Raw genomic sequence first — 24047 nt, 5'->3', positions numbered from 1 at the left:
ATTTCCCAGCACCCCACGCGGCGGCGGCCGTAAAGCGCGGCGGTCGAACGGCCGGTTCCGGCTGAATGTCAGTGCCGGGCTGTGGGCCGGGAAGGAAGGCGGCTGGTGGTTCCTCTACCTCCTCCGCCGCCGCATCCTCCGCTTGTGCTGCCGCCGCGGGCGCTGGGCCGCTTGGCTGGTCGGGCATGAGACCGTGAGACGAGAGACGGGTCGGGGCCGCCGACATGTTTGGCCGCTCGCGGAGCTGGGTGGGCGGGGGCCATGGCAAGTCTTCCCGCAACATCCACTCCTTGGACCACCTCAAGTGAGTGTGGGGGGCGTAGCGGGAGGCCGCGGGGTTGGACAGGGGGACGGGGGCTCCGAGTTCCGGGTCCGGGCTCTAGGAGGCGTGAGAGTGGCGGCGGCGAAGGGCGCCCGGGGAAGCCCGTATGGTGGTTAAGAGCGAGGGCTCAGGAGTCAGGGCGCCTGGGATCGAACCCTGACCCCGTCGCTCTTGGCTGTGTGACCTTGGACGAGTCGCTTAGTTTCTGAGTCTCAGTATCCCCACCTGTAAAGCGAGAGAATGCGATTTCAGTTTATGGACACAGACTTTGTTCTTGACGGTGTCCAGCAAGTTTCCTGGCGGGGTGCATCTTAAGCTGAACAGCTTAGGGGTCCATGGTCTGGGTCCTGGAGTCGGGCAGATCTGGGTACGAATCTATCTATGAGAATTTAGGCCTCAGGTTCCCCACTTGTAAAATGGGTAGAGTGACAGCACCTGCTTCCTGCCGTTGTGTTGAGGGTTGGTTGGATAAGAGAATGAACGTTAAGCTCAGAACAAGTACAATTGCTCAATAAACGGCATTAATTATTATAAAAGAACAGATTATTTTCCGAGAGGAGTCTAAGCTGGAGGCATGCACGCTGAGACCCAGGATTTTGGGGCGAATGGGGAGGATGAGGAAAAATAGAGACCTCTGAGAAGGGAATGACTCTACAGCTCTGGGGGAGAACTAATGGCAAATAGGGTCTTGGGACCAGGAGTGCACAGAAATTAAGAGGCTGGCTTTGCAGCCACACCTGCATTCAAATCCTGACACCACCACTTACTGGCTGTGTGACCTTGGGCAAATTACTTCACCTCTCTGAGCCTCCAGATCCTCAATCTGCAGATGGCCAGTAGTGGTGGCTGTGTTTATTATCAGCTCAGCAAGGCCTTCCCAGACCACCCTACCTAACATGCTCCCCCCATCCCAATTCCTATCCATCGCATCTTTCTTTCTCTTGCTTTCATTGAGTGCTTCTCCACTCTCTGCAATTATTCTGTATTTTTTATTTATACTTACTTTCTGTCTCCTATTAAACTGGCACTTCAGAGACTGCTTGGTTTGCTCAAAGTTGTATTCCCAGCATCTAGTACTGCTCTCTGCCTGCTTAAAGAGTAGAAAAATGAATGGTTGAATTGGGGAGAGGTGAAGAGCATGCAGGCCAAGACCCGGGATTTGGGGGCATGTGTGGAGAATGATGAAAAATAGAGATCTCAGTGAAGGGGAAGGCTTTCGGGAGGGAAATGGCGGGGATGCTGAAGAGGGGAGTAGACAAGCCTTCAGTGTCAAGAAATAGGCGGGTTTCCAGAGGGAGATCCTGAGACTACTAATTGGAAAGGAGGAGGATAGGGTTAGGGATATGGTGGGAAGTAGTGGAAGGGAGACGGGGCTGTGGAAAGGATTGGTGGGAGGGAATTAGATAGGGACTTCTCATGTGTCCCCCGGAGTGGGGTAGGGGTAGTGGCAGGGCTGCAGTTCTCAGCTGTGACCTTTCTAGCATGGAGCAGCATTTAGTAAAACGTTTGTGAGTCTTGAAGAGTGGGGAGCAGGAGGGTTCAGTATGTGATGAGGGGCACTTTTAGAGCAGGAGGTGGTGAGAGAAGACAAGGGGAGGAAAGAGGCCCAGGACAAGGATGGGGTGGGTAGGGAGGCAGGGATCTTAGATGGGAGGGCAGCTGGCCGGGAAAGGGAGTGGTTGAAGGATTTCAGGAATTTATCGAGTGGGCGGAGGTGGCTGAGGAGGGGAGGGGAGTTGTCCAGAGGAGGTTGGGCTTCCTGCCAGCATCCAGGTACCTGCAGGCTCTCACCTAACTCTGCTTAACTCTAGCCCTTTGAAATTACCTTAATTTATTAATATATCGAATGCGTTATTCTGTACCAGGTACTTGCTAAGGACTTCCTGTGTGTTATTTCCATTTGTCCTCACAAGTCTGTGAGTTACAGGAACCATTATTGTTTCTGTTTTACAGAAATGGAAACTAAGGTTCAAGGGGCTTCAGTGACTTGCCCCAAGGTGTCAGCAGCTGAAGGGTGGCAGAGGCAGGATTTGACTCCCGAGCTTGTGCTCATTATACTGTCTTTCTGAGTAAAACTTCCCAATAAGTCTGTTTGAGGACACTTTTGACTTGGCCGAGTCTCATCGCCAATGGGGCATCTTTGCCAGCCAGCAGAGAATGGTAAACGGTCTCTGGTTCCTTTGCAGTATCCTGGGAACTGCCTGGGTTCATTGTTTAGATCACATGTCTATCGGATGCTTCTTTGGAAACCCGAGTTGCCTGCCCTGAATCGGGCAGATCAGCTTAATCCATATTACAACTGCAAGAACCTGAGATTTTTGTATTGGTGAGGGGGTTAGAAGATCCCCCAGTGACTTGGAAAAGAGTGCTGTAAACAGCCAGTGCCCACCCAGGGGCTTGTGCCACTCTGCATTTGGCTCTGTTAGTAAACATCTTGGGTCTTGGGTACAGAACAGCTCATTCCCTGAGGAAGTTTGCAGGCTGGTGGGGGAGAGAGCCGTAGAGCCAGTGACTGTACAGTGTGACAAGTGCTGGGATCACCATGGGCCCAGGGTTCTATGGGAACGCTTCTTGGCAGCTTTCTGGAGGAGGCAACACCAGCGCGGGTTCTCCAAGAACGAGCTGAAGCCACCACAGTGGGCAGCAGGTGCGGGAGGCAGAACACTGTGACCAGGACCCTGGGGGGTTTTCTGGCATGTCCAGGTGGGGGCTGATAGCTGTGGGAAACAAGGCTGGAAGGAGAAAGGCGCTTGGGATTTATCTGACACTTCGGGTGACCAAGCGTCCTGGTTTGCCTGGGCTGAGGGGTTTCCCAGGATATGGGACTTTCAGTGCTAAAACTGGGAAAGTCCCAGACAAACTAGTATAAACTGGTCAGCCTATCAGTGACAAGTGACAGTTCCTAATACACTCTTGCCTTGACCTGGGCGGTATGGATGGAGAGGAAAAGTTTAAGATAGTTGAAAAAATTTATTTATTTATTATTTATTTAACACACAAGGCATCTGGAAACCCTCCCCCTTTTTTTTTTTTTTTTTTTTTTTTTTTTTTGGAGATGAAGTCTCGCTCTGGAGTGGAGTACGGTGGCACGATCTCGGCTCACTGCAAGCTCTGACTCCTGGGTTCATGCCATTCTCCTGCCTCAGCCTCCTGGGTAGCTGGGACTATAGGTGCCCGCCACCATGCCCAGCTAATTTTTTTGTATTTTTAGTGGAGACAGGGTTTCACCGTGTTAGCCAGGATGATCTTGATCTCCAGGCCTTGTGATCCACCCGCCTCAACCTCCCAAAGTGCTGGGATTACAGGCGTGAGCCACTGCGCTCAGCCCAGACTTTACTTTTTTAGAACAGTTTGAGATTTACAGAAAGATTGAGAAGATAGCACAGAGAGCTGGAAACTGTTTTTAGCTTCATTATTCTTTGTAATGCTCCCAGCTTGCAAACTGGAAAGGAATTTTCCTGTTAGGGTTTTACTTTTGCTAAATGGTAGAAAACTTCATACCTATGGTCTCTGTCTACTGAACTGAGTTAGTGATTTAGCTCAGGTAGATTGAAGTAGTCGAGAGGTTATTTGCTACACACCATGGATGGTTTGTTGTCCACATTAGTGGCAAGGCTGTGACATTGACTGACAAATGTCCACCACCAAGCAGAAGCCTGAGTAATGGAATCATTTGATTGCTACTGAAGCACCATCTTTACCAGGAACTGCAAGTCTACAGCTGGTAGAACTTGGTTGTTTTTGTGTTGTGGCCTTATTCTGGTCCTCTTTGTGTGGGGGTCAAGATTTTTGGTTCCACGTGACAGAAACCAGCTACAATTGCCTTCAGCCCCAAATGGATTGAATAGCTCCCGTCACTGAATGATCTGTCCTGGCTAAACCATGGCTGAATCCGGGTGTTTGGAGCCATCAGAAATCGGCCTCTTTCCACCTCTCAGCTCTAGTATTTCCTATTGGTGTCATTTTCAGGCAGGCTGTAGGCTTACATCGTATCAGCTTAGCACTCCTGGGGGAAAAGAGAGCTTCTTTTCCTAATATTGCCAGCAGAAGTCCAGAATTGAGTATCTCTGGACCAACGAGGTCTCATGCCACCCCTGAGCTGTCACTCTGGCCAGAGGTATAGGGGGGCTGTGATTGGCCATTCCTCACTCATATTTCCTTCCCTAGAGCAAGAGTGGGATGAGCTCCACTCAAGCTAGTGGAAGAGAATGAGAGAAAAGGGTGGTTTCCCATGGGAGAATCAGGGGATACTGCCCAAAGAAGGCAGGGAATGGATCCATGGCAGGTTGACAGATGCACACCTACTCTTGGTGTATTCAAGTTTTGGCTAAGGTGGCACTGACAGTGTTAGAGAGCTTGGGGTACAATATTGCTGTGTTGATTTTCTTTTCTTTTCTTTTCTTTTTTTTTTGAGACGAGTCTCGCTCTGTCACCCAGGCTCTAGTGCAGTGACGTCATCTCGGCTCACTGCAAGCTCTGCCTCCCGGGTTCACGCCATTCTCCTGCCTCAGCCTCCCAAGTAGCTGGGACTACAGGCGCCCACCACCTCGCCTGGCTAATTTTTTTATATTTTTAGTAGAGTCGGGGTTTCACCATGTTAGCCAGGATGGTCTCGATTTCCTGACCTCGGGATCCAACCACCTCAGCCTCCCAAAGTGCTGGGATTACAGGTGTGAGCCACCACGCCCGGCCTTTGATTTTCTTAACATACCATCTTCACTACGTCACACATTATGGGTCCTAGGCACCCACTGTGTCATGTCTAAGTTCTTCCAGGCCTTCAGGGTGCTCCAGACTCTGTTCCCACCATGTAGTTTGGGAGCACAGGGAGCCAGGAACACCCAGCACAGGCAGATGCTGTTTAAATGGAGACCTACGAGGTGAGTGGTTGTTATCAGGCAGCGGGGTGTCAAGAGAAGGGAAGGATGTTTGAGGCAGAGGAAAAGGCAGTTGAGAAAGCCTGGTGGGGCAAGGGGAGCAGCGCACGTTGGCAGAACTGAGGTGGTTCAGCAGTTCAGCAGGGGAGTGTTCGTTGGGGAAGAGGTGGGGACCCAAGCTCATAGCCATACTTGGGAGAGTCTCCAGAGGCCAGTTCCCCTGGGGCCTTGTAAATCACCTTAAGGAATTCAGACTACGAGTGAGAACAGGAGGGAACCACTGAAGGTTTTTTAACCACAGAAAGGCTGTTGTCTGGCTGAAGCTGGCAGAGTGGATTGGAGGAGGGGCAGACTGGAGGTGAGTGTCCACGGGGTGGGGGTGGGGTGGGACGCTGCTGCTGTCTCCTGGTGAGTTATAGTAGCAGCTGCTGTCATCCAGGCGTATCTCCCGTTGGTGGTCCACTCACACACACACCTCGCTTGCCCACTTGAGCTCCTCTGCTCTTTTCTACCTGCCCATCCAAATCCCTAGCTCTATCCCCAAAATGCCAGTTCTTCCCTAAAAATTGCCCTGGTGACTTCAGCCAACAAGAGTTTTGCTGTCTGCTCTAACTTCTCTTGTGCCTGCTCACACTGTCCCACACAGTTAACACATCATTATATACTTCTCATCGCCAAAGAGTGGCTCAGCTGTTAGCTTTACGTTTTTAAAACTTTCATCCCAGCCTTGAGTTAGACCCTCTGGAAGCTGGCTGGGGTTCAGACCTTGTCTTCCTTTGTTACATATCTTTTTGTTACTTTCTCCAAATTTGAACATAAGCATCATGAAAGCCTATATGGTTTGTTCAGCTGGGTACTGTGGGATGCCAGCACAGGACCTGGCAGATAGTAAGCAATCAACAAATATTTGTCACAGGATGAACGAGAGGCAGACCTCTGTTTTCAGAAAAGGCCAGTCTTTTTCCCAACAACTGCTTGTTCTTCCCAGTTTTGGTCACAGCACCTGTGCCAGAGCTGTGACTTTCTCTAGGTCTAAAAGCCCTGACTACACCCTACATATCCCCGGCCCAGCCTCACTCGCTGGCCCTGTTTGACATCTTTGGGGGATGATTCACCAGGGGAAGCACCACCTGTGAACACCTTCTCTCATCCTCCAGCCTGATTCCACCCTGCCTGAAGCTTCTCCTCATCCTGCTGGCCAGAAGGCTGAACTCTGACCAGATGGTGGTTTTCAGGGCACAGTGGGACACACTGGGGAACGTCTGCAGTGCCTCTGCCCAAGTGCTGGAAAGGCCAGACAGACACAGGCTCTGTGTCCCCCATCCCTGTACCACACCTGAGACATTGTTATTTGGAGCTGTGTGGACATTGGGGGGTAAATTTCTAACCCCCAGACCTCCCATCATTCTGCTTATCCTTTCTCACGCCCCAGCTTGCAAATATACATTTCAAAATCTTGAAAGAGGAGCGTCCTAATAATACCATATTATGGTGCAAGGCATAACACTTGCAGAAAATGCTGTCACTGAAATGAACTTGGACTTAGTATTTCTGTCTCTGCAATGGACTGAATTCCTAGTTTTTGAAGGGGATGGGGCTTTATTAACTGCAGTGGTTTAACTTGTGAAATCAGTGACTCTCTTGAGAAAGCAGAGGCTCTTGAGGCGGGATTTGTTTACGTCCATCATCCTTGGTGATGCACCTCGAGTGTGTTGGTTGCAGTTTCTCTTCTCCAGGCATTTCAAACTCTGAAGCTCATCTGTCGGTGGAGAGTTAGCTAACGGGCAAAGCTCCGATATTGAGACTGCATCTGCAGAGCTCCTGTTGGGAATATGAGAATTTTGGCTCTTTGCCAGACAAATGGGAGTAAGAGGACTTTATAAGGACTTTCTGTAAGATCTGATAATATTTTCATGCTTTTTGGTTTATCTATTTGGTGTTTTTTAAGTTTATTTTCTTTTTTTGTTTTGTATGTTAGGCATTCATAACCTCATGTAAATTCTTGGCCAATATAATTGTTGCTTACTTCATTGTTTGCATTTTTGTAGTCCTAGAAGGGTTATAATCATGGGGTCTGGAGTTCAGCCTGCCTGATTCTAACCTAGGCACCTCCTGTGCTGCACCAGGGCCCTGGGCAGGTGCCTCAGCTCCCAGAGCATCATCCCCAGAGGGTTGATTGTTTCCGGGATTAAACGAAGCACTCAGAGACTGGCAGTAATATTAAACCAAGCACTCAGAGACTGGCAGTAATAGGAAGCTTCCACTCTTTTACTGAGGTAGATACATAGTTTGAGAAAAAACATTATCATTGTAACAGTGGTTATCCTTGTAAGAGAAACATTTTAATTTGCTGCCATTAAGTAGCAAGGTAATTCTTCTGTCTTTTGAAACTTTTCTGATAAGGACACAGCTTTGCACACAAAGATGATCGTAGCAACATTGTTATCCCTCAAACAATTAGGAATCTTAATGCCCTTGGAAAGAGTTGCTACTGTGCTTGTCCTTTCAATGGCATACTGTGTAGCCATTACAGATATTTGCAAACAGTTGTCAATAACCAAAAAAAGTGCCTTTGTTTTAGCTGAGGTGTGGAAAAAGATTGGCATGGAAATGGATAATGCAACATGACCTCAACTATGTCAATATCCATAGTAAAGAAAAAGACCCAAGGAAAGAGATCACAAGTCCAGCAGCAGTCATCTCTAGGCACCATGGTTGTCATTTCTCTTTCATTGTTGTCAAAGTTTCTGACCTCTCTAAAGTGAATGTTACGTTTAGAATCAGAAGGTTATTAAAATGGGCCAGGTGGGCTGGCTCATGCCTGTAATCCCAGCACTTTAGGAAGCCGAGGTAGGCAGATCACTTGAGGTCTGGAGTTCAAGATCAGCCTGGCCAACATGGCTAAACCTCATCTCTACTAAAAGTAGTGCGTGGTGGCCTGTGCCTATAATCCCAGCTACCTGGGAAGCTGAGGCAGGAGAATCATTTGAACCTAGGAGGTGGAGGCTGCAGTGAGCCAAGATCACACCACTGCACTCCAGCCTGGCGACAGAGAGAGACTCCTCAAAAAACGACAACAACAACAAAAAGTTATTAAAATGTGTATCTCTCTGAGGTGGTTGAATTACCTGATCTTCCAAAGCCCTGGAATTTGATAGAGCATTAAAACATTAAATCTTAATCCATTCAGCCTTTTCCCCTATTACATTCAAACGAATGTATACTGAGAATCTCTTCCTCAAATGTTGTGTAAAACAGTGTGCTAGAGCATTGTGGGACAGAAAGACGAGCAAGGTGAAGGTGTAACCCCCATTGAGCTTTGGAGCTTGAAATCTAGTGGGTATTTCCATATACCATTAAAAGACATTTAGAAAATGAATATTTCAAACAATATCATTTACAATAGCATTTAAAAAATATCAACTACCTGGGTACAAATCTAACAAAAGATCTGCAAGACTCCTGTCAAGTAAGTGTGGAAAGAAATGCTGTAAATATCAGAATGTTACACTCTTGTAAATATGTCAGCTCTCTCCAAATTTAGCCATAGATGTAGGGCAAGTCTAAGGAAATTTTAGCAGGTATTTTTGTGGAAACGAAGAAGGTGATTTTTAAGTGTATATGGAAATTAAAAGGTCCAAGAATAGCCAATATAATATTGAAAAACAGAAGGAAATAAGTTGGAAGACTTAATTACCACATGGCAAGGTTTACTGTAAAACTGCAGTAATCATACAGCGTGGTCGTGATACGAGGATAGACAAATAGATCAATGATACTGGAGTATCCAGAATGAGACCCACACAGGTGGTCACCTGATTAATGACAGTGGTGGCACTGGAGTGCACTAAAGAAGTGAGGGCCTTTTCTGTAAATGGTGCTGAGTCAAGTAGATTTCTATATAGAAAAAATTAATTTTGGCTAATACCTCATATCATACACAGAAATCAGTTCCAGATGTACTCAAAGTCAAAATGTGAAGAGTAAAACAATAACTGTTAGAAGAAAACAGCATTTCCCTATAACTTTGGGGTAGGTAAGAACCTCTTAAGCTTGATACAAGAAATACCATCCAAGGAAAAGATTGATAAATTGAACTACATTAAAATTAAGAACTTCTGCTCATCCAAAGACCAGTATAAAGAGAGTGAAAAGGTAAGCCACCATCAGAGAAAGTATTTGCAATATGTATCTCCAGTAAAGGATTTGTGGTCAGAATATATAAAGAACCCCACCAAACAAGCAAGAAAAAGCCACACAGCCTCATTTTAAAAATAGGCAAAAGACTTGCACAGGCATCTCACAAAAGAAGATAGTCAAACACTCCATAAACATATATGAACGGGCACCCAGCTTCGTTAGTGCGGGAAAGCCCCCATGCAACATCATCACATACCCAGCAGATGGCACCACCGACCAGGGCAAAGAACGCCAAATATTGAGCGGTCAAGAAACAAACGGAATTCTCAGACCCTGCTTCCGGGCCACAGGGCTGTGGGCGAGCTACTGAACGTCCCCAAACCTCACTTGCTGTCTTGGCCTGTGCAGTGGCAACAGTGTGCACATCTTCAGGTTACTGTGAGTCTGTAGGTCACATGAAGCCCTTGCAGAGAACCAGGCACGTGAGGGTTCCTAGAATCTTCTTTTCAGGACTTACTGCCCTGCCCTCTCTGCTTGTAAGGGCCTTCTGGTAGTTACTAGGACTTTTTCCTGAAGAAATTATTTAATGAGGGCAACAATAACAATAACTAGCACTTGTATCATACATAGTAACTGCCAGGTTAGTTATCTGTTATCTCCCAACACCACCAAAATAGGTAAAGTATTTAAAGTATTTAGGTAACACTGCTGTTTACATTTTACGGGTGAGATAACTGAGGTGCACAGAGAAAAAGTAACTTGCTCAGGATCACCCAGCTAATAAGTGATGGAGGTGTGCTCAGACCCAGGCATTCCAGTGTCTGTGATTAACCCATATGTTCTAATTATACCAGTGTTTGTAATTGACCATATACTCTAGTGCCTCTCAGGAAATACCAGACTTTCTCTACTTCCTGACCTCTTCACCATAGCTCTGCACTGTCTCTTGCCGTGTCTGGCATTTGGATCCCTGGCTATGTTCAGTCGTGTATGCTTTCATCTAAGTTATGTTCACAAAGACCATCCCCTGCCCCATTCAGCATTTATTGAATACCTGCTGTGTATCAGATGTTTGGAGTACATTGGGGTCACCAAGATGAATAAGGTGATGGTGCTGACCTTGAGGAACTCAGGTCTAGTAAGGGAGGCAGATCTTTGCAAATGAGGGTGGGCTGTGCAGTAGCAAATATGTGTGGGTACAGAGGTGCCAGTGAGGAGGGAACAAATAAATCCACCTGGGACGGGGCATAGGGAAAGTTTTACCAAGAGAGGCCCGAGCTGGGTTTTGAAATATAAGTAAGAGTTTACTGGTTGACAAGGATGCCAGAAAGTCCCATCAGTTGAAGTCATGTGGTCCTAAAGAATTTAAAATTTCCTCGCCTTTTTGGGGATCTTCAGAGCAGACCCACTCACCTAAGCCACCACCTTCCTTTGACCAGGAGTATGATGTGTGATGCTAATAGATGTGCACAGAAGAGAGGAGGGAGGATCTGCCCTTCCCCCACATTGCCAACAATGCATTGTCACTGGCAGGGTGTCGGGCACATAGGTGCCTGCGTGGGGACTGTCACTGATGGCCACAGCTGGAGTGGTACAATGACTGTCAAACTTCAGTGGGATTGGGGCCCTGCACCAAAAGTCCAATTCAGTGGGTCTGGGACAACTTACAAAGGTGATTCTGATGCAAGATGCCTGGGAAGTGCAATTTGGAAAACTCTGCTCTTTGAAATTCTTGGGGAAGATGCCCTTGAGGTAAGATGAAGATGTAGATTTGGGAGCGGGTCCTCCAACAATTCATCCCAGGGTGGTTCAAGTGCTGTTTGATTTACCTAATTACAGAGGGAAACTGGGCCTATGCCGCCACCTGCGTCCTTGTTGGTAGATTTGGGTACAAATGGTTGAGGATTTGTGTTTTTTTGAGGGTTCTTCTAATTACTGCATATTAAAAATTACATGCAATTTCTAATTAATAAATTAAATGCTTGATTATACTAGGTCTTTAAAGCATAACAGTAATAGTATCAATAAATAAACCCCAGCATCTTTAAATAGCAGATTGTTCTTTATTGTTTCATCTTCAAGCTGCTTCCTCTTTATCTCTTACCCGTTTTTAGAGATTGTAAATGGGACAGTCCTATCTAGCCCTTTCCTTCCTTGCTCTCACCATACCCCCAGCCCTGTAAACTGAAGTTGGCCATCAAAGAAATCAGGAGGGGAGGGGACTTTTCCTGAGTTGCTTCTTCTTGGTGTCTGCTTTTCCTTCTCAAGCCTTAGCTCCCTTGACAGGTGAAGTTACCTGGGATTGTGGGCCCTGGAGAAGCTGTCTTAAAAGCTGTACCTGGTGGCACTCCCGGGGCGTCCAGCCAGACTTCTAGTCCTTGCACTGCTCAGGACTGGCCTCGGTGATTCTTTTGGTCTTTCCCACCAGTAAAGAGGCCGTGAGGACTGGATGGTGTCTACCTGTCTCTGCTCCAGCACCTGTCATTCAGGCCTGTTTGGGTAGATGAAGTACAGCACCATAGCCTCTCCAGCCCATTTGTTTGTTTGTCTGTTTATTTAGAGTCTCACTCTGTCACCCAGGCGGAGTGCAATGGTGCGATCTCGGCTCACTGCAACCTCCACCTCCCAGGTTCAAGCAATTCTCCCTGCCTCAGCTTCTGGAGTAGCTGGGATTACAGACTTCTGCCACCACATCCAGCTAATTTTTGTATTTTTAGTAGAAATGGGGTTTCACCATGTTGGCCAGGCTGGTCTTGAACTCCTGACCTCAGGTGATCCACCCGCCTCAGCCTCCCAAAGTGCTGGGATTACAGGCATGAGCCACTGCTCCCAGCCAGTCCATTTAACTCAGTGAATTTAACAGTCTGTTCTCAGCAGATAAGACCATTGCCCTTGGCCTGCAAACCACCCAGATCATTTGAGCCGTAAGTTCTGATAGGCACACTGCACTTGAGAGGGACTGCGAGCATTCCAAAGGGAATTGCATGTGAATTTTGTCCCAGCAACTGCTCTGGGACCCAGCCTTCCTAAGCTGTGGCTCCATCTCTCTAAACCTCATTAGTCCCGTGTTAGGCATCCAGCCTGAGCTGTATGTCCCCACTTGCTCTGAAGGCATCAACATCATGGGGAGCATGTGAAATAGTTGGCTACTTGCTCTTCTCTCAGTCCTGCTGAATCCGAATCTCCCAGGAGGCCCCAGGAGCCCCCACTTGATTCAGTTCTCCAGGTGATTCTCTTGCACACTGCAGTTTGAGAATAGCTGACTTCAAGGGTTTGACGATTTTCTTGTCTCAGTCTGGGTTGGTGTGTCCTTGGTTTAACCCTTCAAAGCTTTGTCTGCTATTTTTCTTGGGTTGTGAGTTACATCTAATCTGAATGGGAAATTGCATTAACCAAACCTGAGAAAGCATTGCTGTATTGTCTCCAAAATATTGCTAATGGTCGTTGAACTTGGCTTGCATTTCAGTTGGTAACCTTTCATTTCCTTTTCTCTCATTTCTCTCAGGTATCTCTACCACGTTTTGACCAAAAACACCACAGTCACAGAACAGAACCGGAACCTGCTAGTGGAGACCATCCGCTCCATCACCGAGATCCTGATCTGGGGAGATCAAAATGACAGTTCTGTATTTGAGTAAGGGTTTCTAATGATTGCTGTTTTTTTAATTATTCTTCTTTGAATGTTTTTCTAAATGTATACCATGAGTCATTCCGGATGATGTCAGGATTTGACGCTAATTTGATCTTGCCCAGATATCTATCTCTGTCTAGCTGTAAAAAAAAGTGCCCTTGAAACACTATAGAAATGCAAGCCAAAAATGGGGAAGTTATGGAAATGAGTGTCTCTAGAAAACCTGAAAATGTCATGGGTAATTTTCCTCCAGGTTGTGTCTGATCATTTTCCCAAAGGAAGGAGAACATGTCTGGTGGTTAGATTTGACATGAACAGAAGGCCCGTGCCCTGGGGGAGTCAAACAGTTACCATGTTGACTGATGACCAGGCACAGGGCTGAGCTCCTGATGAGACAATCCAGCTAAGTTTCCCACCCACCCCGTGGTAGAGGCCCAGTTGGTGTCCCCTTTTTTGCTCAAGGTCACATAGCTGATAAGCGATGGAAAGGCGACACACACCCAGAATCTGTGAGGGGTTCCCCCAACTCTCCTACTTCCTAGGTGAGCAGTCCTCAGCCAGGCTCTTCATCTCCCTAAGCCTCAGTTTCTTTACCTTTAAAGGAGAGAGAAAAAGTTCTCTTTGTCCAGTGCCTGGTACAGGAATAAATGATAGCAGATGATAAAGCCAGATATGCCTCACTGGACAGTTAAAAAGCAAGGGCTGCCAGGCGCAGTGGCTCACCCCTGTAATCCCAGTGCTTTGGGAAGCTGAGGCAGGAGGATCGCTTGAGCCCAGGAGTTCGAGACCAGCCTGGACAACATAGGGAGACCCTGTCTCTATGTATAATTTAAAAATTAGTCATGCATGGTTGTGTGTGCCTCTGGTCCCAGCTACTCATAAGGTTGAGGTGGGAGGGTTGCCTGAGCTCAGGAGGTCCAGGCTGCAGTGAGCCATGATCTTGCCACTGCACTCCAGCCTGGGTGATAGAGTGAGACCACGTCTCCAAAAAAAAAAAAAAAAGCAAGGGCTGTTAACTGTGAACTACCTCCCTAATAGATCTGCCTTGATGTCTTAGTGCAGAAGGATTTGGGACTGGGTTATGACAACCACCAAACACGGGGTGTGTGTGGGGGTGTGTGTGTGTGTATTATAAATATTGAGGCCACTTTTAAAACTCATTTTTGGAAAGTAAAGGTGTTCTATTTTTAACCTGACTTCTCGTTAGATATCCTAGTAAGAAGGATATTACCCTTTCATAGATTCAGACAGAATTAGGCAGCACTGAGCAAGTTCCTGAATATAGGTTCAAGATAGGTTTATATTTGCATCAGTAAGGTTATCCAATAAAGTTACTTGTGGAGATGCAAACTCTTGAAAATGCAAACCTGTAAACACTGGATATGATCTCCAAAGCAAAACATGTAATGAAGTTGTGTTTATACACGGAACTAGCTTCCTTTAACGATACATGGGGAATTTTGTTTTGTTTTTTGAGATGGAGTCTTGCTGTGTTGTCCAGGCTGGAGTGCAGTGGCACCATCCCGGCTCACTGCAGCCACTGCCTCCCAGGTTCAAGTGATTCTCCTGCCTCAGCCTCCTGAGTAGTTGGGATTACAGGCATCCACCACCACGTGGGGCTAATTTTTGTATTTTTAGTAGAGATGGTGTTTTGCCATGTTGGCCAGGCTGGTCTCAAACTCCTGACCTCGGGTGATCCGCCCACCTCGGGCTCCCAAAGTGCTGGGATTACAGGCTTGAGCCACCATGCCCAGCCGGATTTTTTTTTTTTTTTTAATATCTTGTTGGAAATGAGAAAGACCTTTGGGTTAAAGATTAGAAACTGTGCCCCTGCTTGACTGGAATGGACTTATTTTTTTTTTAGAGACAGGGTCTTGCTGTGTTGCCCGGACTGGTCTCAAACTCCTGGGCTTGAACGATTCTCCCTCCTCAGCCTCCCAGTGTGCTGGGATTACAGGCGTGAGCTACTGCACCCTGCCTAGAATGGACTTTCTTAGTCCATCTGTCATCTTAGAACAGCTGCTGAGCTCTTGGAGTCCCCATGATTCTTAAACAGCTATCCAACAAAGTTCCTAAGAAAATTTTGTTTTTATTGCATTTTAAAATTTTGGAGTAATTTTAGATTTATAAAAAAGTTGCAAAGATAGTACAGAAAGTTCCCATTGTAAGTGTCTTACATTACTAGGGTGCCCTGGGCAAAACTAAGAAACTGACCTTGGTACAGTATTATTGAGTCAACTTCAGCCCCCATTTGGATTTTGCCAGCTTTTCATTAATATCCTCTTTCTGTCCTGGGGTCCCATCCATGTTCCTACAGTACATTTGGTTGTCATATCTCCCGTCTGCTCTGTTCCGTGACTCTTTTTTAGTCTTCTGTTGTTTTTACGACCCTGAAAGTTTTGAGAAATGCTGGCCAGGTCTCCTGTGGAATGTCCCCCAATCTGGGTTTGGGGGAAATCATGTTTTTCTCATGATTAAACTGGGGGTTAAGGGGAAGTAAGCTGTAGGAGTAAAGTACCCCTCTCATGCCATTATCACAGGGCGCTCACAATGTCCACATGACATCCTGGTGATGTTACCTTTATCACCTGGTTAAGGTGCTGTCTGCCAGGTTTCTCTACTATAAAACTACTCTTTTCTCCTTTGCCCACACAGTTCTTTAGAAGTGAGTCACCAAGTCTACCCCACCTTTTCATGATGAGGGGGTGGGGGTTAAGTTCTACCTTCTAGAAGGGGGCAGTATCTACATATATTATTTGAAATTCTTCTGCATGGAAGGTTCATCTCTTCTCTCTCGTTTATTTATGCTATCATTTGCTTATATTAATGTGGACTCATGGATATTTATTTATACTTTGGGCTGTAATTCAGTGTAATTCAATATGTTGTCATTTTGTTGCTCAAGTTGTTTCAGCTTTGGCTATGAGGAGCTCTTTCAGGCTGGTTATTGTGTCCCCTTGATATGCTCTGTTCTTTTTGATTTTTGAGCACTTATTACTTCCTGGTACTATAAGATGCTCCAATCCTACAATCACCCTTTTTTTCCAAGGAGTTGCCCACTCCCTTGTGGAGTTTTTAAAAATCTGGGTTCATGGAATTTATGCTAGAACTACCGAGTCAATCCCTGGGGCAAGATCTAGGTACAGGCATTTTAACAAGCTCCCAAGTTGGTCACAGTGCGGCAGTGAGTTTGCTGGTGACCCTTAGGAGTCACTGATGTATGTAACTTGAACCAAAGGTGGACAAAATAGGCCACGTGACAGAAATACTCTGGAGGTCAACATGAATGGCATTTACAGGCAGATGGGCCTCCGAGTTGGAGAAGATTGTAAGGGTGTTTTTTAGGCCATTTAAATTTATTCATTTACCTGTTCATGGATTCAGACAGAATCAGGCAGCACTGAGTAAGTTCCAGGCCCATGACCTCACCACTGTGGAGATGCCAGACAAGGACAGAGAGGCACCCACAACTGAGTCGACCCGCAGGCACACCTCATTTCTTCCAGGTGTCCCAGATGCAAGATTAATCTGGTGTTAGCTTGAGTACAGAGAACACATAACTAGAAACATCATTCTCTTCCTTTAAAGAAAGGCATTGGATGGTCTGTTTCCTTTTCAAGACTAAAAGAGCCAGCGTGTACCCCCAGAAGCCAGTGCCGCTAGGCTGTGGACAGACAAGTATCCTATCCACAAGGAGAAAGGCAGAAACAGACTTGGGGATGGGTTAGTAGGGTTTCTCCACCACATCAGTACCTGTGTATTTCTTTCTAGTTATTTTCCCCTAGAACTTGACAATTTGGGAACCACAGTACATTTGGTTGTCGTATCTCCCCAGCCTCCTCTGTTCCGTGACTCTTTTTTAGTCTTCTGTTGTTTTTACGATCCTGAAAGTTTTGAGAAATGCTGGCCAGGTCTCCTGTAGAATGTCCCCCAATCTGAGTTTGTCTCATGGTTTTCTCATGATTAAACTGGTGGTTAAGGGGAAGAAAGCTGTAGGGGTAAAGATTTTTGGGAACTTTTTTTTTTTTTTTGGCTCTGTCACCCAGGCTGGCGTGCAATGGCCTGATCATAGCTCACTGCAGGCTTGAACTCCTGGGCTCAAGTGATCCTCCCACCTCAACCTCCTGAGTAGCTGGAGCTTCAGGCATGCACCACCACCTAATTTTTTTTTTTTTTTTTCTTTTCTGTAGAGGCAGGGGTCTTGTGATTTTGCCCAGGCTGGGTCTTGAACTGGCCTCAAGCGATTCTCCTGCCTCACCCTCCCAAAGTACTGGGATTACAGGCATGAGCCCCTGTGTCCAGCGCTAAAATTCATTTAATACTCAGAATTATCTTATTCCTTTGCTGTGAATTCCAGTTGTGGCAGGTGACAATGGGTGGCATGATCTGTGCAGATATCTTGGGGTAGAGGGGTGAATCTAATACTTGTGTTGTGAATGAAACCAGATAATAATTTCCGTTTCCACACGTGGAAGCAAACCATTGACGCTTTTCCATTCTCTCCCCAGCTTCTTCCTGGAGAAGAATATGTTTGTTTTCTTCTTGAACATCTTGCGGCAAAAGTCAGGCCGTTATGTGTGCGTTCAGCTGCTGCAGACCTTGAACATCCTCTTTGAGAATATCAGTCACGAGACCTCACTTTGTAAGGACATTCCTTGGTATTTGCCTCTGTACTGCTGGGCATCTAGCAGGGTGAAGTTTAGCATGGTTTTCTCTGTGTTTACTGAGTATATTAGTCTACTTGGGCTATCCTAACAAAGTACCATAGACTGAATGGGTTAAACAATAGAGATTTGTTTTCTCACTGTTCTGGAGGATAGAAGTCCAAGATTGCCCAGGCATGGTGTCTCATCCCTGTAACCCCAGCACCTTAGGAGGCCAAGGTAGGCAGATCACTTGAGCTCAGGAGTTTGAGAACAGCCTGGACAACAAGGTGAAACCCCACCTCTACAAAAAACCATAAAAATTAGCTGGGCGTGGTGGTGTGCGCCTGTAGTCCCAGCTACTCAGGAGGCTGAGGCAGGGAGATTGATTAAGTCAAGGAAATTGAGGCTGCAGTGAGCCGTGATTGTGCCACTGCACTCCAGCCTGGGTGACAGAGCAGGACCTCGTCTCCAATCAAAAATAGTTCAAGATCAGGTTGCCATCAGGGTCGGTTTCTGGTGAGGGCTCTCTTCCTGGCTTGCAGACGGCCACCCTCTTGCTGTACATGGCCTTTCATCTTTGTGCGAGTGCAGAGAGATTGAGAGGGTGCTAGCTCGTGTCTCTTCCTCCTTCTATGGGGACTCCGGTCCTATTGGATGAGAGCCCCCACCCTTATGACCTCATTAACCTTAATTACCTCCCCAAAGGCCCTGTCCTCAAATACAGTCACAATGGGCGTTAGAGCTTCAACGCAGGAACCTGAGGGGGACACAGTTCAGTCCCTAACCCTGTGTTTGTTTCTGTGTGTTGGGTACTATGAGAGGGTTCCCCTCTACTGATGGTGCTGGGGGTGTTTGCACTTCTTCTTTATAACTTGCTGTTAAAGAGTTGGGGTCACTGAATCATCAGCCAGTGGAATAAGCACTGGAAGAAGCAGGACAAGGAATCTCGGCCAGAGGGCAGGCAAGGGTGTGGGCATTGGTACCAACCCTCCTGCTTCAGTCCCTCCACCCAGCTAGTGAGTGTGTGACTCTGAACTTCTTACCTGCCCTCACTAAGCCTCAGTTTCTTCATCCGTAACAACCACCCCGAGAGGCAGGTGCTGTCAGTGCTTTCATTTTAACCCGCAGGCGCCAGCTGTAGCAAAGCCAGAAGAGAGAAGGGGTTTCATCCCAGGTGATTAGCTCAGTGGTCTTCAGTGAGGGGACATATGGCATCATCAAAAACATTCTTGGGGGTGCTGCTGACATCTAGTGGATAGAAGGTGGGGATGTTGCTATACATTAAGGACAGGCCCCCCACAACAGGGAATTACCCAGCCCAAATTGTTCCCAGTGCCGAGGCTGATAAACGCTGGTTTGGTTCCTAATCCTCCATGCTAGACCGCTAGCTTTGTTATTCCAAGGTGACTTCACCAAGCCCTGGCCCTGCCCGCCAGAAGTGGGGGACAGGTGGCCAAATGTCTATATCAGAGGTAGGCTCTCAGTCCCCAGGACAGGTCTGAAAAAAGTCTGCAGTGGGCAGAAAGAGGTAGATAGAGATGGTGGCATTCCTCTGGTCAAGAGGGAGAGGAGAAAGGGCTGCTGAGTGATGGCTCTTGCAGCTGCCGCTAGGTGGTGCTGCTGCCTCAGAGACGCCTTATGCTTCCCAGTGACCGCAGGTTGACAAATGTGGGCCGACTCCTGTCTCCCTAAATGGTTTCCCTTGTTACCAGTGCCTGTTTCACTGGGTGTGAAATGACTGCGGTTTCTGAAAGCTCTGAGGGGAAGATCCAGCTCAGTGGCACAGCTCCTGGACTCAGACTAAACCAGGTCCCAGGCCCAGTTCTGCCCCACACTTGCTCCCTGCATGTAACTGGACAGTAAAGGCTCTGAGCTGCTGTTTGTGCATCTGTCAAGAGGAGGGCACAGTGGCTGCGGCATAGAGTGGCTGGGCGTGAGCGTGAGAGCAGGTGTTCAGAGCAAGGCACAGGGTCTGGCAGATAGGACATGGCCATGGATCAATTTTATCCTTTAAGGCAGCATCACCCTCAGTGTCCCTGCCCTGGGAAGCCTCTCAAAGCCCAGCTAGGCACAGGGTGACTGGATTGAGATGGGAGTGAGGCAATCAAAACTTATGACTTTTAGAGGCTTTCTCTGAATTATATGGCTTTTAAAAATTATATATATTTAATGTGTACAACTTGATTTAACATATACACACAAAAAATATGTGTACATTGTGAAATAATCACTGTAGTCAAGTGAATTAACTACCCATCACCTCACATTTGTGTGTGGGGGGTATGTGCATGCACACTGTGTGATGAAAACATGTCAGATCTGCCCTGTTAGCAGATTTCACGTCTGTAACACAATAGGATGAAGTGTAGTCACTGTACTGTACGCGAGCGCTCCGGAACTTACTCATCGTGCAAGGTACCCTTTGATCAGTGTCTCCCCATTTCCCTCCTCCCCAGTCCCTGGTAACCACCCTTTGACTCTCTGCTTCTATGAATTTGACTGTCTTAGATTCTCCCTATAAGTGAGATCATGCAGTATGCGTGGCTCTTCTTGTCCTGGCACCAAAAAGGGTACCCTGCTGTGGGAAACCCAGGTAGATGCCCCTGGCTTTATAGCCCCTTCACCACAGTGCTTTTATAAGCCCTTCAAAAAGGGTAGACATCATTGCACGTTGACAGAACTTGGATTTGTAAGGGGTGAAGAGGATAGACGACCTTTGCTTTTATTTTTATTTTCTAACCACAGAAGAAAAAATGTCCTCATTGTTAAACAACGAAAAGCCAAATGTTAGAAAAATATAAAGTCAAGTTACTGCAGAATTTCACCCTAACAATTCATTGTGCACCAGCCATTCTGCTGTTTGCTTTTCTTTTTCCTAGCCACCCAGTGTATCTTAGATCTCATTGTCCCATTCTGTAACCCTGCCTGGTTTGGCTTAGGAGTGGCAGCTTGTTGTGCCATAATCTATTTAACCTGACCATGGGCGTTTAGGTGGTTTCCAGCTTTTCACTATTACAAGCAGCCATTTCACAAATGCACCTGTTGCCTGCTGGGGTTAGTGACCTAAGTGACAGTCCCGAGAGACTGAGATTACGTACAGGCTCCCGGGTTTATTAGAAAAGGATACCACAGAAAGTCAGCCACACAGTGAGGGGGTAGTAGAAAAATCCCAGCCTGATAATAGAGGTGCCTCCAACTGTCCTATGGTGGCCCCCCACCACCCACAGAGTCATCTCTTGGAGGCCCTGGAAAAGTCCCTGCTGGGGAGTGGAGGGAGCCTGTGGCTGTCCTAGCTCCAGGGTGCAGCTAAGAGACTCAGTTGTACGTCTGAAGCTCCCAGTATGGCGTCTGTGCTGCTGGTGGTCTGGAAGCCACTAACCAGTCACAGCAGGGCTCAGTAAGAAACCCCAACAGCTCCTTATCCTGCCAGCCCATTACCCCTCCCTCCTTCTCTCCCAGCAAGAGCCAGAATGATACAGAAAGAAAAATAAGTGCTCTGGGTATCAGAATCACCTGGGCGACATGTTACCCATGTTAGACTCCAGGTGGATAAATAAACTGGACTATTCAGAGAATGTAATACTCTATAGCAAAAAGGAAAAGAAAAAAAGGAGTGGACTACTAACATCGCATACACAGCAAACTGGAAAGCCCTCAAATGTGGTAATAAGCGAAAGGAGCCAGACATAGAAAGTGTGTGTACTGTCTGCTTCCAGTAGATGAGGTTCATGGACCAGCAAAATGAGTCTAATGTGCTAGAAGCAGAATAAGGGTTGCGTTGGGGTAGCAGGTACTGACTGGGCAGGGGCGTGAGGAAGCCTTCTGGAGAGCTGGAAATGTCAGATGTGGGATCTGGATGGTGCTTACACCGTGTGTATATGTAAAAATTTATCATGCTGGATACTTAGAGTTTGTGAGGTATATCTATGTATGTAAAACACATATGTATGTTATATCAGTCCATTGAGAATTAGTCCATTCTCAATGGACTGATACAACATACATATGTGTTTTACATACATAGATATACTCAAGGCTGGGTAATTTATAAGGGAAAGAGGTTTAATTGACTTACAATTCAGCATTGCTGGGGAGGCCTCAGGAAACTTACAATCATGGCAGAAGGGGAAGCAGACACATCCTTCTTCACATGGCAGCAGCAAGGAGAAGAATGAGTGCTTAGCAAAGGGGAAAGCCCCTTATAAAACCATCACATCTCGTGAAAACTCACTCTCATGAGAACAGGATGGGGGACACCACCCCCATGATTCAATTATCTCCACCTGGTCCCTCTCACAACATGTGGGGATTATGGGAACTACAATTCAAGATGAGACTTAGTTGGGGACACAGCCACACCATATCATACATGTACATGTATGTATATTTCCACATATGTCAAACTGTCCACTTAGGATTTGTGATGTATATAACCCCATCTTAAGAAACATTAAGATTCCTAAGATTCTGCCCTAGACCCGTTGACTCCTTGCTTGGAGGGATCCCCAAGCAGTGCCTCAGGAGTTGTTATGCTCAGCAGATTTTGAAAACCGCTCTTCTGAGACTACAGACCGCACAGCCTGTCTGCCATGCCTGCTCAGAGTGCACAGTGGCTTTTCTGAATGCAGTGGCTTTCCCGGAGAACTGGCTGCCAGGGAGGACCACGCCACGGGCCCACACTGTGGCTTCCGTCACGATCCCGGGCTCCCAGATTCCTCTTTGTGGTGTTTTTGATGATTCCCAACAGACCGTTGAGTAATACTTTGATTGACCTCAGTTAGGTACCTCAGCGGCTCCAGATAACTTAATGGTTTATTTCCTCTTCACCCAAGAGCAACTGTGTTCAGTCTCGGAACATGAGAGAGACTTTCTTTGTTTGTTTTGTTTTTAGAGACAGGTCTCACCCTGTCGCCTAGGCTAGACTCCAGTGATACAATCATGATTCACTGCAGCCTTGAACTTCTGGGCTCAAGCTGGGACTACAGGCGCACACCATCACACCTGGCTAAAGCTTAGATTTTGAATCTCCACATAACAGTAATAAGAAGAAGAATGGCCGTTAACATTATCGAGTGCTTGCATTGTGGCCCATACTGTCCATTCATACAGCCAGTGAATCAGTGATTACTACTACTACTACTGTCCTGAGTGCTTTCTGTGCATTTTCTCCATTCATCCTTACCACAACTTCATGAGGAAGTTTTGGCTTCATGGAACTGGGGCGTGGGGAGGGTGGGCAGTTTGCCCAAGGTCATAACACAGCTAGGAAGTGGCAGGGGTGAGATGTGGACACAGGTAGGCCAGTCCAAGTCCACGATTGAACCCAGAGCCTCCCAAACATGAGCACGTGTGGGGAGCCGTGCACACTTCTTACATGCAGAGTGCTGGGCCCACCCCTGGAGATTCTGACTCCGTGATGCAGGGCCAGGGCCCAACATCCTGCAGGTCTGACAAGCTCCAGGGTTGCTGTGCTGCCCATCTGAGGACAAGACTCTGAGTAACAAGGCTCCAAACCATGCCCCCAGCAGGTGTCAATCTTGTTCTGCATTTAGCTGTCCTGGGGGCCGGGCAGGTGAGCTGGTGCAACGCTCACACAACAGCAGCCTGAAGGATAGGCGATGGGACAGCAGTGCCTGCCTTGCAGGTGGCTGGCAAGAACACAGAGGGAAATATGCCTGGCAAAGGCCCAACACCGATATCGAACTGTAGGCCATAGGCTGCAGCTGACTGATAGACGTGTTTTTTGCTGGCCAGTACAGCCTTAAAAGCTAGTTTATTCAGTGGCGAACACGTCAGGATCAGGAGATGCAGTGTTGGAATCTGGTTTTGCCTCTCTTCACAGTTGAAAGCACTCACCATACTGGCCTGCATTTCTGTAGGGTCAGGGGCTGGGAGCTGGGGAGTGGGGGTTGCTCTTCAGTTGACCCCAGTGCCCTTGGGCCCTCATCACCCAGTTTTCATTATTGGGCCCCCATAATGCATGACAAACTCTGACATCAGACCTAAGTTTGAATCCCTTCTCTGTGACTGTCTCTGTGCACGGGTAAGTTAACGTCTCTGAGATGTTTTTGCTCATCTGCAAAATGGGAAGAATGAGGAGGATCATGTGATGGTTGATGGTCATGTAAAGCACTCAGCCCAGTGGCCGGCTTATAGTAGGGGTTCAGCAGAAAGTGACCTTTATTAAATCATGTTGCTATATAAGGAGGAAAAAAACCCTAGTGTGGCCTGTTGTGGCATTCAGAGTTGATGTGATTTGTGATGGCAGAAGTGGGCAGCTTTTTACCCTCATCCATGGGTGGTTTGTGAAAATGCCCACACACCAGCTAATCTCCCCCTACTCCGAGCTCTTTGTTGAACTTTGCCATCAATGAAAAGAAAATGTTGGAGTGTTTTTTAAATTTATTTGGTGTGGGAGGGCGGGGAAGGGC

At 47.1% G+C, this 24047-nt stretch overlaps 1 protein-coding gene across 6 annotated transcripts in view; it reads left to right on the top strand.

Moving 5' to 3' along the window:
- CLEC16A (C-type lectin domain containing 16A) overlaps nt 1-24047 on the top strand; it is a 238587-nt gene continuing 214540 nt past the window's right edge. For 5 of the 6 annotated variants that reach the window (XR_007722128.1, XM_050774235.1, XM_050774233.1 and 2 more), the window contains exons 1-3: nt 22-304; nt 12845-12973; nt 17479-17612. Coding sequence is in view for 5 of the 6 variants with exons in the window: in XM_050774235.1 (XP_050630192.1) it covers nt 225-304; nt 12845-12973; nt 17479-17612 (343 nt within the window). In the remaining variant the exon portion in view is untranslated. Of the gene's footprint in view, nt 305-12844; nt 12974-17478; nt 17613-24047 lie in introns of all 6 variants that reach the window. The other variant, XM_050774232.1, reaches the window with a different exon arrangement.

This window comes from Macaca thibetana, chromosome 20 (assembly GCF_024542745.1).
Source record: "Macaca thibetana thibetana isolate TM-01 chromosome 20, ASM2454274v1, whole genome shotgun sequence".
In the NCBI taxonomy this organism is placed as follows: Eukaryota; Metazoa; Chordata; class Mammalia; order Primates; family Cercopithecidae; genus Macaca; species Macaca thibetana.
This window is presented reverse-complemented; position numbering and strand designations above follow the sequence as displayed.